This window comes from Numenius arquata, chromosome Z (genome assembly GCF_964106895.1).
Source record: "Numenius arquata chromosome Z, bNumArq3.hap1.1, whole genome shotgun sequence".
Classification (NCBI taxonomy): domain Eukaryota; kingdom Metazoa; phylum Chordata; class Aves; order Charadriiformes; family Scolopacidae; genus Numenius; species Numenius arquata.
Genome location: NC_133616.1, coordinates 18,931,803 through 18,952,029, shown reverse-complemented (window position 1 = coordinate 18,952,029; position 20,227 = coordinate 18,931,803). Strand labels below are relative to the sequence as shown.

The following is a 20,227-nucleotide window of genomic DNA, read 5'->3' as shown; positions in this document are numbered from 1 at the left end:
TTCCATTTGCCAATAACAACTTTAAAAAATCTCCACATCATGGAAAACAAACTCCAAGCACAAAGTTTACAGAATCGCCCAACTCTGTGACACAGACACATCTATTCCTACTTAAAATGACAAAATCTGTCTGGAAGGGTAGTTTGAAGAACAAGATGAAGTTTTACTATAATTTTTTAATTCATACATGTAAAACAGTATGTCATAAAAACAGAATAGACAGATACTGCATTATGCTACAAGAAACGGCTCTTAGATGGTCCTTATTCAAAACTACACCAAGAGAGAAGTTATCCTAAAAGCCTTCAGAACAGCAGCATTACACTTGAATTCCAGTGGCAAGTAGCTGAACCAAACAATTTCCAACCTTAAACAAGCAAAAACATTATAATAGAAAATTAATTTCTCTCCCACTCCAGGAATTTTAGTGTCCAAATAGTATTCTGCAGGTGTTCTAGAACTTCATGTGATACAGCATTCCCTACACTACTTAATATATGGCCAATGAAGAACATGGGATTATGCAATAATATTAGTTCATTCTAGATAGAAAATAATCTAAACTATGAATCAAGAATTTATCTCAACCTTCTTCTGTGGAGAGGTCTGATGAATATGTAAAGATTTGAGTATGTGAGGATATAAGTAATAAGGCTGATCAGAATCACACTTTTCTTGTAATACAAATGCAATTTGGAACAAAATTTAGCACAATTCAGTTTGAACTTGATTGGGGGGTTTCTGTTGTGTTTTGTAGTTTGTTTGTTTTTTTTTTTTTTAAATTGGAAAAGCATTAATCAGCTTTGAAGAGTATAAATGCCATGCCCTTCCAAAATGATTTCCACTCAGCATTACGTCCTTTGACATTGTTTTTACTCAGATGATTGCTCATTTTGGAAATTTAAACCTTTTATTCTGTCTTCAACAGTAAAGTAATGCTCACAAAATTCCCAATTAATACTTGCCTCTGCCCACGTCCACCTTGACCTTTAGGTAGCTTTTGTGATAGAAAAACTTGCAGAAGTATAAAACATACTTTTAAAGTTCCAAACCAAACTTTTAAAAGTTCCATTCTCACAAGATTCTCCTCCTTTCTTCTACAACTGACCTCTGGAAAGGAAATCTGCTTTCCTCCTTTCTCTTTGTAAGCAATATGGCTCCACATTATCCTGGCTTGCCTCTTTCTGACTGCTTATGCATTTTTTTTTCCTGTTGAAACATCTCAGGATGAGGCCTTAAAAGCAGGAAGTTCCATTTCTTACCCTGTTCTAAGGCTAATCAAACTCTGATTTAAAATTATTGTACACAGAACATTTTAAATAATAATAAATAGACCAGTAATATAATTCTAAAGTTCAGAAACTATACTGAATGCTTTACACAAAAGAGTTAGCAACAATAAACCCTGCTATCTTCTTATCTCATTAATGTCCCATTCAAAACACAGATCAGACAAACTTTCTTCACAGTTACTATCTAATAAACGAAGTGTGATGAGGCTCCAAGCTGGCCACAGCTCCATTGTCGATTTGTCTAAACATTTTTCTTATGGTGAACTCCCTAGTGATGAAAACACAAGGTTTTAAATGTAAAAGCCTGAGTCTATTAGAATAGCTAGCCTTTTAAAACAAAACCCCTTCAAAATTATGTAGAGAAAAGTAAAATTAAGGTTTATTAATAAAAGTCACCCATATTCTTTATGATCTTGCAGATACACTAATGTGGGATACTGTGGGAAAGTATGTGGCAAATCCAATATGCAGCTTCTTGGATTATAACCAACCTTTCACAAGGTCTGCTAGTCCCTAAGAAGTTTTTCTTTCATCAAGGTCTGGCTGTACGGCTGGTGACGATGCCACACTTAGTCTACAGGGACTCAACAGCAAAATTTTCCTCTTGCTGAAGTCTGTCTTTCCAGGCCACTTCCTTCAGATGCATCTGGCATCCTTCATCCCAAGTATATTACCCCTCTCAGATCTCCAAGTAACTCTCCTAATGGAAGATTCTTTGTTCTTTACATGCTAGTCTGTCACACGAATACGAAGGGGTCTTTGTATTTCCACAAACATGGATAACTTGGCACAAACATATAGCAGCTCCTTTAGCTACAGAGCCCACCACTCAAATTGTCACTTCTTGGCTTTGCAATTATGAAAGTGTTATTTTTTTCCCCAACCCGTGCCATTGTGTTGGGCATTTAAATTCTTTAAACTTGATCTATATGATCCTGTATCATCACTTTACACTATCATCATTTAATCATTTCTATCATTTATTATAATTTCATTATACTAATTTCTACAGTTCATTTAAAATGTAACTTTGTATAATACAACTTTGTCTTTACCATCAATCTGATCACTGTCCAGCCTTAGCATGAATTCTAATATCTACTATAAAACAATACACTAATGATATTTCTGTATTTCATGGTTAAGAATTTAAAAAAGGTTAAGGTCACTTCTTCTTTCACAGTGCACAGTTCCTTAGAAAAGCATTATAGACCTAAACATTGTATCTGGACTGGGTTGTGGCTACAATTTATTATTTTAGAGTCTCACAGTAAATCTAAATATCTTCTATACTGTATAAAGAGACAAGAGCAGAAATTTGGCAAAGATTACACTACATGGCTTTCCTATTAATTACTTGCAAAAATACTCTTACATTAGCTCAGTAATATGGAATAAATTCATAATGACTACTAGTGAAAATGTGAATTTGTGAAGTGCAAAAATTTCTATAGGTATTGTGTATCCTGGAAAAACAAATGCTGTGATCACCTAACAACGTGTCTTCCATGAGAAGCACATACTCCCCTTCCACCTTCATCTGCTGTTCCAGTAAAGTCACAAATGGGTTCCACACCTCTGCTACACAAATGGAGGAGTCCACTGAGAAGCCATTGTTAAGTTCTCCAGTCTTCACTGCTATACTCACACCAGTATCAGGTCTCTCGACTGCTCATGTAGCAGAGTTCCTTGTTTCAGTGGACATACTTTTGTCTCCTCTTCCCTTTTTACATTACAGGCCCTAGCTCTGTTGATGCCATTAACCAGTTCCATTGAACTACGGAAACGAAATAGTAAAAAAAAAAATAGGACTGCGAAAGTCTTTTGTGATATCAGGATGAAGGACATTAAGGCATCTGACTTGAACACTATCTTGGTAGTTCTGGATATCTGTATTCAATCTCTAAAATTCAACAAATTTGAACTTCTTGAGTATCTGCTGAATAACTTACGCTTTTTATTTTTAACTACATAAATGGAAAAGTGAAAACAATGCCTGACACAGAGCCTCTGGAAATGTCATGAAGAAGAATCCCCCAGAAGCCTAGTGGGAGGTGAGGAGCAGCCATGTTTGCAAGGCATGAATTTGCTTTCCACGAAGAGCAATGCTGTGACTGGCATGGTACACAACACCCAGATGTGAAAACTTGCATTTACCTGACCTAATTTAGTAGCTGAGATTTAATTCATTGCACAAAAAAAAAAGGCTCCTTAGCCTCTTTATGCAACACATCTGTTTGATCTATTAGCACCCCCTTTTGGTCAACTATTGGAGATATGCTAAAGAAAACCAGACCACAGCACAGGTAATCAGATAAAAACATAAAGATGAAACAAAGTCTTGAAGAAAAACTCTTGAAGAAAACCTCATGAAAAATAAAGGCAATCATTAAGAAGTAAGTCTAAATGGTGTTTTAGGTGTTCTGATACTGAATGACTATTGCAGCAGAAGGTGTGAATACACATATAAGCAGAAACAGAAATCGTGACGAACCATTCAATCCATCGAACAGATAATTATTCTTAGAAAACCAACTTTTTTAATATTATGGCATTTATCAGGAATAATGTAAGCTTCACGGTGTACAGCCACCATAAAGACATTAAATTCTGAACAAAAAGAACATGGAAACACTGCCAGCTCAGAACTTCTACAGTATTCAACCTAGTCACACACCGCAATTAAGTAGACTATAAACAAATCAGTATAGTGTTCTCTCATATAAAATAGACATTAATGATGGCCTGTTATACGATGCCAAGTACACCACAGATCACAGTATTCAGCTCCAATATAATCTATTTCTATAAAGACAGCTTATGAAGCTGAGCTTGTGAGAGATGAACTTTAATAGAGTGGGATAATATTTCCTTGATATTAGATTCATAATTACCATTAAAGTGATAGAGACTTAACAGAGTCAATAGTATTTTATTTTTACCAGGATACAGTTTACTATTCTTATTACATCCCAACATAAACAAAATATGGAATATAATGCCAAACACTGCTTGTGGAGACCATGTAGTTCTATTTTGTAGTATGAACTGCATGAGTAACTGGGGTCTGAAGGAAAAGCAAGTTCTCCAATTATAAGTAGTTACATTCTCAGACAATATTGGCACATCGTAATTTTTCCTTTGCCTACAACATGTTGTTAACTTATAAACACAGTAAATTATGTTTCTGAATGGATGAAAGGAATATAAATTTATTTAATCTAAACTACTTAAATTTTTGTATTAAGTGGCAATAAAGATCAGAACTGAAATAGAAACATGCAAACCTCATTAAGTTCAACAAGACCAAGCGCAAGATCCTGCACGCGTGTTGGGGCAATCCCAAGCACAAATACAGGCTGGGAGGGGAATGGATTGAGAACAGCCCTGAGGAGAAGGACTTTGGGGTGCTGGTGGATGAGAAGCTCAACATGAGCCAGCAATGTGTGCTGGCAGCCCAGGAAGACAACTGCATCCTGGGCTGCATCAAAAGAAGTGTAGTCAGCAGGTCGAGGGAGGTGACTCCATCCCCCTACTTGGCTCTCATGAGACCCAACCTGGAGTACTGTGTGCAGCTCTGAGGCCCCCAACATAAGAAGGACCTCTTGGAGCGGGTCCAAAGGAGGGCCACATAGCTGATCAGAGAGCTGAAGCACCTCTCCTATGGGGACAGGCTGAGAGAGTTGGAGTTGTTTAGCCTGGAGAAGAGAAGGCTCCAGGGAGACCTTACAGCAGCCTTCCAGTATCTGAAGGGGGCCTACAAGAAAGCTGGAGAGTTTTTACAAGGGCATGTAGTCACAGGATGAGGGTAATGGCTTCAAACTGAAAGAGGGTAGATTTAGATTAGGTATCAGGAAGAAATTTTTCACTATGAGGGTGGTGAGACACTGGAACAGGTTGTCCAGAGAAGTTGTGGATGCCCCATCCCTGGAAGTGTTCAAGGCCAGGGCTTTGAGCAACCTGGTCTAATTGGGAGGTGTCCCTGTCCATGGCAGGGGGGTTGGAACTAGATGATCATTAAGGTCCCTTCCAACCCAAATCACTGTATGACTCTAAGAAATATATAAACATTACTTCTGCTTGCTAAAAAGTTCATATGCAAAATGTAGATACATATTTTCCAGGTGTGTGTTTGGAAAACAGGACAGGAACTGACTGTGCTTTTCTGTTAGGCAAATCTGCATTATGAAAAGAAGAAACGGTCATATAAACATACTGAATAAACACAAAAATAACTTTAAGTGTTTGACTTGTGGCTTGTAACTTAGTGTGCATCTTCAAAGCTAAATGTTAAGTTCACCTGTCTCTAGAAATATTAAATGAGTTGAATTTTCAAGTAGTAAGTACTTTATTTAGTATAAAACAGTCAAATGTTATGTTTTTTTTGGTTCTACTTTAATTATCCCACAGATAGGGAAATGCTACTGATGTATCTACAGACAACCAAGGTATCAGCTGAACCACAGCACTACGCAAACAGGGCCATAGACCTTCCAGAACTGCTGTAGAGCCAGAGCACTACAGCCACTCCTGGAACTCCTGTTAAGTCCCAAGACAAAAGTCAGATCTGTCAAGAGATGGCCTGAGTTGGCCACCATCAGTTTCCCATATTTAAACAGCTTTCTCAGGGTCAACAAGGAATGAAGCAGATTAGCTCTGACCTAGTGCCAAGCCTGCACTGCCCCTGCCTCAAGCAGGGCCCATTTGAGCTGCTCTCTAGCCAGCTAATTGAGCTGACACCACCAGGCACACAACAAAGACCAGCATAACCCTTCAGGAGACTCCGTAATGGCCAGGCAGTAAGCACAGCCATGCTCAGCTTACTCCTGGCAGAGCTACACAGGTGTCTCCACCATGCTTCTGAGGGCTATGCTTTGCAGGAGCATTAATTAGGTAGGTGGATGCATGACACAAGCACACACACAATGTAAACAGCTTGAGCTGAGGTATAGTTCAGGCAAAAATCCAGAGCTAGCTTGGGCTCAAGTCAGCACACTAAGTGAGGGCTGTACATCCTGCAACGGTTCTCTGCAAATCCCAGGCTGGTACCAGACTGTTTCCTGAACTGCCTGGACATAAACTCAGTAATATTTGCAACTAAACTTCTGAACAAAGTCATGCCAGCATTTCTAGACCCCCATATGCACGTAGCTCAAAGTATGCCAGTGGCCTCTCCAAGACTGCAGCAAATAGACCAGAAACACTTCCAAGAGATGGGTTTAGCATGTTAAGAATAAAATGACCCAAATTTATTTAAAGTTTTTTTAGTAGAAATCATAAAACTCATGATGAAAGGAGATCTGGTATACTACTTTTACAGCAATAGAATACATAATTTATAAAACCTCCAATTGCTGTCAGGTGACAGGAGCTCTGAACTACTGCCACCTGTACAGCTGCTGATCAGCAATTTCATTACTACTCTCCAAACCGGAAGACCTAATCTTAGAAATTAACCTCAAATCACAATCTGAGAACAGCAGGTTTGCCACAGACCAGTGGAAACCTCTTGTAGGCAACTCAGCCAAAAGCCAAATAATACTAGAAATACTGCAGAGCCTGTATCAACTATCAACGGGATATCACAATATCTAATAGAAAGGAAAAGGGAAAGTTATGTAGGGAGTAAAGAGAAAATATACAGGTGACATATTTGCTCTGTTTGTGCTTTCTAAATGTCAAACTTCTCCCCACACATGCACATTCAGGAATTCATACAACTAGACAGTAACTAAAAACTGTGCTCTCTTTATAGTAAGAACAACAAAAGTCAAAGGGTTTAATTCCAAAACTCTGAGGAATGAAACTAATGTTCCACAACCCACCTCTGTCTTAGGAAAGTTTGTGCATTTTGAACAAGAGCCTTTGAATCATGTAAAATCAAACAAAAAATGAGTAAAGATGCTTCTGTGTTTGCAAAATGGTTTATGGCATAGTACGGTGCTGTATTTCATCCCTATCCTTTCCTCTTGATTTAGCCTTTCTATTTGAGTGCACTCAGATGCTTAAGTAATACTTATTCCAATAAGCTAAGTAATGGCAGGGTCTGTAAATATGGCATATAAAAAGGCAACTTCTTTCTTATTTATTGCCCTCAAACATTTGAACTATAAACTACTGAACTAACCTATGTACAAAAAGGAACACTTTAAAGTGTTACTGGAAAACTACATCTTGGTTTATAATGGTTCATGAAAGTCAATGAAGCGATTGGGCTAGTAAGCCTCAGTTGTTGCACAGCTATGAAAAAATGTATTTAAGAGCTATTCATTTATGTTTGTAGTACTTTGTAAAAGCCACTTACAGACAGCCAAATGCCTCGCAAATGGAATGCAACACACAGAAGCAGGTCACTTTTCAGATCTGTATGCTCTCATTCTAGACGAGAATGGGATAATCTAGCTAGTATTATTGTGTATGAATTTATTTCACCCTTGCTTTGTAAATCTAGCCTTGTCTCAGCCACCTTACTCGTCAATTTCCTTCCTGACATCAAGCTTTTGTCCTCCACTTCTCTTTGAACTGTTGCCATTCTGTAGCTATCAGGTACCTTAGCTACTCTCTGCTGTATCACACCACACTTAATCACAACACAACCTATTTGTTAATTCTTCTACCTGTGCACATCATTCCTTTGTTGACAGATTTCCAACTTCCTTTGCACACACATCTGAGTGGATCAACCTCCGTGATATTTCAATAAATCTTTGCCCACTGAGTTACATGCAAAGAAGATACACCAATGGCGCCATCTTACATGCCAGAATATAACTGGAGTTTTCAAGTCAGCTTGTCCTCTAATAATAAGAGTCTGAGGACGAACTGTTCAGAGCATGCACCAGGACTCTAAGGGCATGGAACAGGTCTTAATGGTTGTGACCAGCCTCACCCAGAGCCTTCATCAACACCCCCTGCCTGTGGCCCTGAAGCTCCATTTAAGCTCAGTTCTGGGTCTTCAGCCCTTGCCTGAGAGACATCATTAAGTGTACCTACCTCCAGCACTGGCTCTGGCTCCAAGCCTGGCCAGACCCCTCGCCCAAGCTGCAGTATGACTCCAGTCCTGTTCAGACAATGCTGCCTGGATGGACTTCAGACACACGTTGCAGCTTGTCTCCATACCTATCTCCGGATCCTTTTGCTCCTGACTGGACTCCCTGGATGGTCCCCGGACCTGGCTCATGACTTTGCTGTGTCTGGGACTGCTAACGGACCCTATTACCAGCACCCAGGTCTCCACAAGTACAGATGCTGTGGGACTGTCCCCTGGTCAGTAAGGGCAATGTCATTGCTGGAATCACCTTCAGCTTCCAGCCTGCCTTACCTTCAGAAGCAGCCAGCCCTTGCTGCTTCCTGACACTTTGCTAGTCACTAATTCCTATGAAATTAATCTTTTTCTAGTGTATGCAATATATTTGTACTTGTTTTTCAGCCTCATTACTTTGCAACCAAAGCACAAGACTTAAATTTTATGTAGTCTCTCTACAACAACCAATTTAAAATCTTACCTCTTTTTAAAAGATACTAACCACACAGGTTTTTTGTTGTGGTTCCCAGTGCGATTAATTAGCTTCTACAATACACATCTGTCTTTAGTTTAAAACAAATGGTTAGCTGCAATGTAAGCAACCTATGCATGTGTCTCCAACAGAAGTTATACAAAAATTATCACATCAAAACTGCTACTCTACATGCAAGTGCAAGTAGCAATTACATGGCACTAGTTTAGAAAAAAAAAGAAAGTCCTTTCTTCTAGAGAGTACTGTAGCAGCATCTGCAGTCTTGGGAAAACAATTCTTGAAATTGATGAAGGATAAAGTATTGTGTGTTACAAGAGTAATATAAGGAAAGTGCCAAGGTACTTAAGCGAAGTCTCCTTCAAAACAAAGCTTGAGTGCCTTGTTGTTCCACAATTATCCTACTTCAATTTATTTCCATTTATCTGTTTATTAATGTAAACACACCTTACAAACATTTTTGGAGAACTCACCTTTGAGAATAAAAACAACCTCATCAGGTACCTTATTTGTGCATTCCCTTGTACTCAAACACTGAGTCTTTTTTCATATTCTTACTATCTGAGCAGCTATTCTTTCTCTGAAAGGAGACTGCTAGCCTTGCTATTGCTTACTCTTTTCTAAAGTGGAATAAACCCCTAAGGCAAAACTGGTGCTTCAAATGCAAACCTTATTCTTGAATTCCAGTTCAGACAACAACATTCAGATTATTTGTCTCTTTCTCTGGTAGGCACAATCAACACTGGCATGTGACAAAACATCACTGCTGCAGAGTTTCCCTTCAGATAACTTACACAGCACATACAAATGCTCCTTGAATACATGACAGAACAGTCAAAGCTACTGCGTGAAGAGCTCTGCATTTTTTTCTTTCCTTTAAAATACAGTGGTTCTACTGAAAGTAGTAAACCACCAAATATGTCTCTAGTTGTATAATGAAAGATGGTAGTTCTGAACATTATTGACATCAGATGCAATACCCATAAAATTCTCTACTTAAAACTAATGAAATATATAGAAAAAATGAAAAAAAAAAAAAGTTATCCTCTGCAACAAAATTATAGTTAGGACTTCAATACAAATGGCATCACTAATAGTGAGTAGAACATTACTTCATTATACTGATAGCAAATGACAACATTAGGAGAATTATTTACCTAAAGTGTATACATTCATACAAGACAGGTCTTCAAATATTTTATGTAAAATACATCAAATCTGATTTTTACAAAATAAATGAATAGAAGCTGTTTATGAAGTGTTCTTGGAGTGTTAACACTCCAAGAATAAGCAGCTGCAAGAACTGTTTGCCCACACACATTCTGGAGCTGCCTACAGTCTGCCTAGTTGAGTCAAAAGTTAATTTACTTCCTCAGCATCAGTCACAGGTCAAGGGAAGATTAAGACAGACAGAAATTACTGCAGCTAGAAAGGGGCTTGTTAACAAAATAGTACCTAAACATACTGATACAGCCAGGAGGGAACAACTGCGCTTTGAAACTTAGACAGAGATATGCCATTCATTTCTTAGGAAATAGGAAACTATGCATTATAAAAAAGGTAACGTTAACTGTTCAGCTTGCCTTCTGCTAGTTTAACAATATCTTTTATTAGAAACAATAAAGGATTTGATCTTAAGGCAGTTTGGAGGTATACTTTGTAACATACTCAGAATCAAATTCTTACAAAATAATTTCAAAGGCTTATCAAAATCCACTGTATTGTCCTGAGAACTAAAATACGTACATGGATAAAACATATTACACAATAAGCTCTTAAGGATTTTACAAATTTACTGAAACTATTAGTATAAAAGAAGACTTTTTCTTAAACTTGGGTTTTTTTTAAAACTATTTGTGAGTGGGTTCAAGCTTCCCTGCTAACTATGTAAGCCTCTCAACATTTCAGTCTCTTACAACAGACAATTTCATCTTTGAGAGACAATTTGGCCAACAATAGAAAAATCAGTAGCTGCCTAGTGGGGTGAGGTATCTTTTGTTCCTAGTTTTTCTCAAAATACTAAAAAATTAATTTCAGGTCCTATGATAACAAAAAAAATAAGCAAACAGACATAGTTCGCTCTCAAAGAACCAAAGATGCGCATGTTTAAGAAGAGCTATTTACCTGCATCACAAAGAATCACATAAAACATCGTAACCATGATCAAGACTGTTAGTCCCAGAGAGAACTCAATAGTGATACTTTTTTATCTCCAAAAATTTGCCTTATGTTTAACACTGTTTTCAAACATGCTTAAAGTTGACAAATTCCTTTAAAAAAATAAAAATAAAAAATTGACAGAAACAGTCAAGAGATTGGGGATGATGAGAAATTATTACCGTACTAAGTAGCCGATTTGTCCATAGAATAAGTTATACAAAGATGTCCACAAAAGCAATATTCAGAATTTAGAAAGCAGGTTAATTAAAAACATCAACCATATTAACTGTAATTAGTGTTTCCATCCTCACTATTCACCAACATGTGCTTAACAATAGGTGAGATTTCCCACAGTTCCACAGGGAAGACTGACTACAGTGGTCTAATACACTGGGAGCTATACATTGGTCTGATATTTGCTACTGTTGACTTGATTTGCATTTATTTCCTCCCAGAAAAAAGAAGTATCAGACACTGATTTTGCCCGAATCTAGTTGTGAGTGAAAGGCAAAAGCATTTTATTGAGGTAGAGAGTATCAATTAAATTCTCAAGTGATGTGGTGTTTTGTAACTTCTCAATCTCACTGGTGCGTTTTGATAGTGCCTCTTTTAGTGAAGAACAGCTTTGAAAGTGACAGTTCCTATCAGTCAGATACACAGTCCAACCCTCTGTCTTCTGGGCTTTCCGATCATATATAAACACTGCATCAAGTTGAGATGTATAATGGAATTACAAGGTTAATTGAGTCATAATGCTCAAAACTACATTAAGGCAACATCAAGGTCATTTTTGTAACCCCAAAACTAGTATTTTTCCAGTATAAGTTAAACCTGCTGAACAGTATATATTAAACCACCAGAAGTAAAGCAAATTTTATTATTTTGTTAACATAGATTTGAAATTCTATTTATTGACAGCTGGCATTCAGATTCCCCTTCTTCATGTATCCATATGGCATTTAATAATCTTTCTATCAATTTATTTATTTGCTGAAAAAAATGTTACTTCTGTTAGAAGTTCTACAAATACATTTCTCTCAAACTTCAAGATACCAAATATTTGGTATAAAGATATAGTAACAGGAAAGATTTTCCATTAAAAAAAAAGAAGTTTGGGGTTTTATTTTGAAAACAAAGTAAGTGTCACTTTCAAATGCAGTGTCAGAACCTATTTTAAATTGTTTAGTCCCTGAAGGAAAGTATTACAGAATACTACCGCCAACAAACTTCACCTCTACCCTCCAAGGCTTTGGGTTTGGGGTTTTTATTCCTATCTCCACTCCTCTTCAAACCTTCAAAGTACAGAGAAAATTATTAGGTTCTCATATCTGTAGGTTAAGGGAAAAAGTTATTCTAGCATGTAATAATACTTTTTTTAAAGACACGCCAGAACTGCAGTTCTGAGCTCACAATAATTGGTTGCCACTGAGCTGGTAAGAAGAGTTTTTAGCTGTTCTAGTGCAGAAGCAAGCATATTGCTAACTTACGAGTTATCTTTCAACAAAAACATACTTTAAACGCCTATCTGCTTGTCCCTGTTAAACTTTCTCTCACTGAAAGGGCTGTCATTCCTCCCCCTTTGGATTCCTAATTCCAAAAGTGAAGGAATGAAATGTACTTGAAATAAGGGTAGATTTAGACTAGATATAAGGAAGACATTTTTTACAATGAGAATGGTGAAACATTGGAACATGTTTCCCAGAGAGGTGGTAGATGCCCCATCCCTGGAAACATTCAAGGTCAGGTTGGACGGGGCTCTGAGCAACCTGATGTAGTTGAAGATGACCCTGCTCATTGCAGGGGGGTTGGACTAGATGACCTTTAAAGGTCCCTTCCAACCCAAACTATTCTATGATTCTAAGTGACTCCAAGTTATATGCCCAATAATGAACAGCAATTTAAGAAGCCTGATCAGGAACATGTTGCTTTTGTAACATCTGCTCTACTTACTTCTCCATAATTATGTTAAAAAAACAGCCATTTCCAGCAGAACACATCTCTTCCTTGCTCCCAGTCTCTTTTCCCCTTCTCCCCCTCTTACTTTCATGTCTTTCTATTCACCCTCTTTCTCATCTAGACTAATACTGAAAGTACTTGAACATTATGGGAATCACATACAACTTTAAGAACAAGAATAATCTTGATCTTAGCTCACTAGGTGACAAGCTGTGCTTTAGAAGGCTAAACTCCATGATAAATGGTATTTTTCACTTTTTCATTTCTCTGATCTGTGACAGAATTCTTCACTTTGGCAGCAACATCTTACTTCTCTCATGTTTCATTACATCATCATATTTGTTCCTTCATGAGGGCTTTCCAAAGCTTTCTCATTCCATTTTAAAGGAAACAGGGAGCACTCCTACACCCTGCTTCCCATGATACCAAACAGAGAAGTCAAAAGCAGGAAATCTTAAACACTGTTCTGGTTCACCAGAGCCGCTCCGACCTCATAGTAAAGGAACATACCATGGAATAAGACAGTATGTTGTTGTCCTGTCAACTCTTATAGGACAGAAGCAAGTAGTGATGGATTAGCAACTTTGAGATCCTACGTGAAATACTGCAAAAAGACTCAAGTCATTCTACTTGTCAGAAATCTCCTCTCCCTCATAAAGCATGCAAAACTGAAGGGGAAAGAGGGCTTTCCTTCACAAGAGCCAGACACCAGATCATCATCAAAGGACATGTGACTATAAATAACAACCACTGATGGTGCTTTCAGTCACGGTTAATACGCAAGATTTAGCTGCTAGTCTCTCTCTTATCCACAATATTATTTGAACAGTGTGGACAGAGTCAAAGGGAATAGGTTTTAAATTAATTATACAGTTAGATATATGGAACAACTACTCCCAACTACTGCTGATCTGTAAGATCAGACGAATACTCACTGCTGCCTGGAGTCCTGTTTTTAAACTTCGGCTCACTAAGTGTACAAGCTGCAGTGTTTTTCATCTTTTTCTCTCCTCACTATGTCCACGTGTGTCTCCACATTTCACCTTGAGTCTGTTCCTAACATCCACGTCACCACAATTTTATGACCAAGGAACCCCCTGAAGTTTTATTCCACGTTTCAGTTTACAGTTGTACTATTGTGTTGTAAGATACTATGATTCACTGTACTTTCTCTGATAAAAAGAAAATAGACATTAAAGATAAAATTTTAGAATTCAATTTAAGCATATATTTTTAAAGGTCTTTTTCCCCTATGAATAACCAAAATTAAACTATTTATAAACACCACTTATATAGCAAGGGCAAGACCTCAAATAAATTTTTCCCCAGCCTTATCTTGAAATTTATTCCAGGTACTGTTTGCAGATGCAGTTAGCCATTGGAATTAACTTAATTGGATTAAGTTAAGTGCTGCAGGACTACTTATTTTGTTAGTGAAAACCAAAGCTTCTGATGTGTCTGAACCTGACAACACCACACACAGGTTATCCTACACAGTATGAGAGTAAGTAGCAGACACGCATTACAGTTGGAAGAAATGATAAGACAACTGCTTCAACATGCTACTCATTCCAAACTTGGCAAAAATGTCACGCTGGCTAGTGCTAACACTGGCTAAATAGTGCTTCTATTAACCAGACACAGTAAGAGCTTTGTGCATCTTTGTGTAGCTCTCTGGTCTACCCAGATCTAGATCTGGGAAGTCTACTAAGCCCTATTTTAACATATGGCTTAGTACAATCATGCAACAAAAAAGCCAACACTATTTTGAAAAAAGGGGAAAAAATACCCAAACAAAGCAAAGAATAACACAAAAGAGTAAATTAGTCACCTTGAAAAGGCAAGACAAAAAATGAAACATGTTTCTGCATTTTAAGTCCTTTACCACAAAAATGGCTTTTGTCTCTTTTTACTGAACGGGAATCGTGCTTCTGTATAAGATAACTGAAGAATAAGATTTAAATGGCGTACCAGATTTCCTCATTCACTTTGGCATATAGCACAAATTGACTAACAGGCTTTCTACTACACAGATGTCTGTAATTCTTTGCTTTCATAACCTCAGGTATCCATTCATGATGAACTACAAAAACACTTGCTATTGTGCTCAGGGTCTTCACAACATAATTATACGAGGAAGGCAATACATTCTGAAGAACCATCACCTATCACTGAAAAGTGACAAGAACAATCCATTATCTGAAACATAGGGACTTTGTGGTCAGGTCTTATACCTGCACACACAAAATACTCCACTTCTGCGACAGAAATTAGTATCTTCATATCCAGACTACAATACCTTGTGAAATAAAGTCACTCTCTGAAATACTAAGTGGTTTTGGAATAGCTGATTCCCAGTTCAGATCACATTTAAGAGTCCCTCCTCTGCTTTCCTCTAATTCACATGAAACTTAAAGAAAAGTAACTGTACTATTTAAATTGTACCCCTTAATCAAATTTTGGCTGCAGAGGTAAAATTTGAAGTAATTAGGTAAGACAGATAAACCAGCTACAACTTTCCTCCTGAAGAGGTCGAACTCAGAAGACCACATTCAACATAATTTCAAGCTCCTGTAACCTTGACAGATCTTACAGCATAGAAAGCTTCAAAACTGTGACCTAAACAAAGGAGGCACTTCCACTTTCTGCATTGGCTCAAACCATCAGCTGATGATCTATGAGGCTCGCCACCAGACAGAATAACAATGCACTCAGTAACCACTGCTTCAGTGATTTAAACGAAGGACACAAACCTTCATAAGGATATAAGGAATGTTGCTGCAGGTTCTATTAACTTCGGACTGAACACTTATATCTTTGTTATCAGTAAACAGTTCAGAATCATTAAGTAGCTTGGGTACACATATTTTGAAGTGCTTAAACATGTACTGTTAAATTCAATCTTTGTCTTAGAGGTTTTCATAATATTTCTAAGAACTAAATAAAACTCATGGAAATCAGAAAAGAATCTCTCCTGTGGCTAGTGGAAAGTGATCTTGGGAATTGTTTTCAAAATCAGAGGGCAGCTATATTATTCTGTAATTGAAGTTCTGAAACCTAGAGAACTATCAGAAGTTTCTTATGTAAAAATCTGCAAAAAAACACTGCAAATAAAACTTCTGCTTGAAGGTTTTAACTTTAATCCTACAGTGCTCCAACAATAAGCTGTTATTACTCTCATAACCTAATTTAAGCCAATAATGTGAAACTGTAATTTAACCAAGTTGTACCAAACTTGACCAAACCTTACTCTCAATACGAGTAAACAAAAGGATAGTGCTGAAATGATAGAAGAATCATTCAAATGTCCTCACAGTTGACAATTTCAGCATCTTCTTCAGTCATCTGCTAAGAACTTAACTTTCATTGTTACTAATCTAACACCTACATTTACTTTAGGATACACATCTAGCATACTGGTATAGTATGTTCTTTCTACAGATTGACAAATATGCAGATTACTCCAACAATAAATTAGACAAAGACTTTAATAAGTTGTAAGAAATAAGCTACTTGCACCAAACGGTACCTGTCAAAATACTTTTCTGAAAGGAAACCAGTACTGCAGGATCTATATATCCAATTGCAAGATATGCTGCAAAGCAATGGCTTCTGAAAGAAGTAGGCTTATGGATAGTTGCTGGTCACTATAACTGGAAACTAAAGTGGTTTGTATTATAAGACCATTCACAATTCTATGAGGTAGGAAAGTTCCTCTACCCCGTTTTTACAAAATGAGATGTCAAATACTAAAGCTAGAAATGGGACTTACATACTGCCACGATTTGAGGCATCTACCTGTCTACTGCAATTTATGATATTGGAGTCATCTAGATTTCTGGTAAACTGCAAAGGATTATATGGTATGTAAGAAAGGTATCCACAAAAGAAAACAAACCAAACAGCTGCTTTCAAAAAGCAATAGAAAGTACAGAAGCAAAAAATAAAATTAGATAAAGGTGGATGGGAGAAAGTGCATTACCTCACTATGAGCTGCAGGGAGACATCATGAATTTAAAATTTAGAGCCCTGAATCCTTTCCCGTAATTGTGTACCTTGATTCTCCCCTCCAAGCAAGGAGACTGAAGAGGTTGCTTACCAATATTTTTCATATAAATCAGTAACTGAGGAGAGACGTAAGTTTCAGTGTATACTTCATCAAGAAAATTAATTACTTTATAAAAATTATGCAATCAACAACAGCCTTAACCGTTCCTTCATACTGCCAAAATAATCTTATTCTGAAACATCTTTTCCTTGCCCCAAGGAAAATTTTATTCTCACTCTTCCAACACACAATGATCGCAAAGATGTGTAGAACTTTGTTAAGAGACTCATAGGGTTCTTCCTTGCCTCTTCTCTGAGAAACCTGCAGACTTATGATCAGGCCACTCTCCTATGGAATGTGAAGCCTAAGTTCCAGTACCCCTTAGGCAAATATCTTCAGCCTCCCCCTTATTGAAAACATTAAGGGACACTAATTCTTCAGTCTCCCTCTGCAGCAGGGAGGGAACCTAAGGCACTATTTCAAAGAAGAAATTACCTTGAAAAAACGCCAACTTAAAGAGTCCCTACCTCGTGTTTTCATGTTGTTCATCCCCAGCCCTGCTACATCCTACTATTTGATGTGGAATAACCACTTAAAAGGTAGAGTTGTAAAACTTGGTTTTAAAACAAACAACCAACATTATTTTTAACCTGAATCAGTTAACTGATCCAATTTACCACGTGGCACAGGCAACAGTTGTGTCAATACCACAAAGGACTAAAAGAAGCGCAGAAACAAGCGGCCAAAGACGAACAGTAAGTTTCTGCATTAGCATAGAGGAATTCCTAAATTCATATTCACAGATTCCAAAACATTTTTATGAGACTAAGGATTAATCTTCAGCTTTGTAAAACAGATGCCATTTAAAGAGGAAGGAAGCAGCAGTAACCAATAGGACAGTCAGAGCATAAAAAGTGGGAAAAAGTAGTGTGGCTGTAGTCCTTTTCTTCTCTCTGTAATTGTGTATATACAGCTTTCTATATGTATTTATAAATATATGTGTATAAAGACCCCACAGATTTTAAAAATTACTGAAACTATCTCATGTTTATATGTAAAGATCTAAGTAGCATGGAAAAGTAAACCCTCCAAATCACAGTTAATGGCACCGAATAATGCTTTTTTCCTCCTGACTAGAAGGGAGTCTTACAAAAAGCTGTTCTGTAACATGCATAGAGGTAAATACATGCAGACGTCTTCAACCACAGGTTGGGTCATGTAATGGACTTTCAATACAGGTCTCTGCATTAAAGAAGCAAAGCAAAAGAAGCAATGTGCCACCAAAAATTATAAAGCAATTTTCAGCATTATTTTGAGGAATCAGTGAAAGAGCAGCTATATAACCCCTGAAAAACATAACGTATCTTTGAGAGAGGACGGAGAGGAAAATCTTCAGGGTACAGAACAGGGCAAAGGGGTGCAAATCTCTGGGAAGACCGTGCTGGCGGTGCAAGCAGCCATCCCCCTCTTCGGGTCCCTGGCAGCGAGGTGAAGGCTGCCCATCACGGCGGGAACGGCAGGGCTCCTCAGCCGTTCCGACCAGCTCCCGACCTCCGGGCGCCGCAAGGACACCGGGCCGGCGGTCACAGGGAGAAAGACAGCAAGGACAGGCACGGCCAGACGCGTTCAGCCCCGGAGGAAGGCCTCGGCCGGGCGCCCGCTGGCAGCCCGGCTGCCCCCGACTCGCGGCGGGGCCCTGCGCGGCCCCCCGCCACGGCCTAGCGCCCGAGGCGGCCGCGGCGAAGCGCTAGGCCCGGGTCAGCCTCCTCGGGAGCGCGGCCTCCCCCGCGGGCCGCCGCCAGCGGTGGGCCCCAGGCTGCGGCGGTGCCGGCCGGCGGAGCGCCCGCGGTGCCCGTTACCTGGCCGGCGACAGGCGGGCCGCGGCGGCGCCGCTCCTGGCGACAAGGTGCCTCAGAGCCGCTGACATTGAGATAGCCGCCGCCATAACGCTCGCCACAGCTCGCTGGGAGACGGCGGCGTCGCAGGGCCAAACCTCCTCCGCCCAGACAGGAAACGCGAAGGCGAGGGCGGAAAGAGGGAGCGGGCGGGGCGGGTGGAGAGGCGGACAGGGTGCGATGGAGGGAGGGAAGGGGAGAAGGGACAGGGTAGGGGCTTGCCGTCACCCCATCGCCAGGCCGGTTGCCTCATGGAGGGACCTTGCCGGCGGTTGGGGCGCTGGCGTCCCTTTCCCCCAGCTATGCGTTGGGCCCAGAAACGTCGTCTGGCAGCTTCGGGCGTGTCGCCATCTTCTCGATGGTGGAGAACGAGCCTCCTGGGCAGAGATGGCGCAGGCCTCCGGGCCCTGTTTGTGTCTCCCGGGCGGGCCAGGGAGGGCAGGGAGGCCTCTCAGCCCTGGTGTCCCCAACGCCTGGGGTCCCTCCTGCTTGAGCACAGAAGCGGCAGAACGAGTGGGTTTGGCCCTGCTCTTTTCCCATTATGTTTCGCAGGTGAAACAGTGCACTCTGGGCAAAGACATCAATGCTTTGGTACATCTTCTCACACTTTTTTCTTAATGTATTTCTCTGTTTCATTACCTGAAATGGATCACTATTCTTGGTTGACTACGTTAAGCATGTCTCAAACATACCGTGGTACTTTTAGAAGCTCTGTTTTGTTTTTAAACTAATTCCACATTGTTTCCTATATTCAAGCAAGGAAGGCTGGTAAGGCCCCTGTCCTCTGAAAGGGTAGTCATATTTTTAGTATGTTAACTGTAAAAGGGAAGTAAGTAACAGCACTTATGCCATGGAAGCGTTGTGGTGCTGTATTCATGGTTAAAGACAGCTATAAATCAAGAGTCAAATACAGTCATGTTCAGTGCCAAAACCTCAAACAACACAGTTTCCAAAAATGTGTGGTGCAAAAGCACAGTGTTACAGTAGGATCTGTAATACTGTGAAGGACTCAAAACTTCTAATTTGGAGGCGGGGGAGGGGGGGAAGGCAGTATCCTTAAAATTATTCTAATTCTTTTTATATTGAAAATCTGTTGACATTTTGGAAAAAAAAAAAAAGCTAAAGTTTCAGCTTCAATTTTACAAAAAAAAAATAATTTAGAAGTTTGTTAAACTAAAAAGTGATGAAATTCCTACGGGAGGAGAAGTTGGCTTTGACTAACTGTTTCTGCGTTGCTCCAGGAGAAATGGCCTTGTTCTCAGTATTGGCAGCACAGTTTGACAGGGTCAGATACAAAAATTTTTCACAAGCAAGTAAATTCAGCATTTTTGTGCCCCAAATAAAGGAAGATGGAACAAGAGG

General features: G+C 39.2%; 1 protein-coding gene across 1 annotated transcript in view; it reads right to left on the bottom strand.

Annotated features, from left to right (window-relative positions):
• The window catches only part of NDUFS4 (NADH:ubiquinone oxidoreductase subunit S4), a 51,200-nt gene extending 32,232 nt beyond the window's left edge, over positions 1 to 18,968 (bottom strand). The window contains exon 1 of the mRNA XM_074166483.1: positions 18,830 to 18,968. Within this exon, the coding sequence (XP_074022584.1) occupies positions 18,830 to 18,915 (86 nt within the window). The 5' untranslated portion in view covers positions 18,916 to 18,968. The remainder of the gene's footprint in view (positions 1 to 18,829) is intronic.
• Positions 18,969 to 20,227: the final 1,259 nt, after the last annotated feature.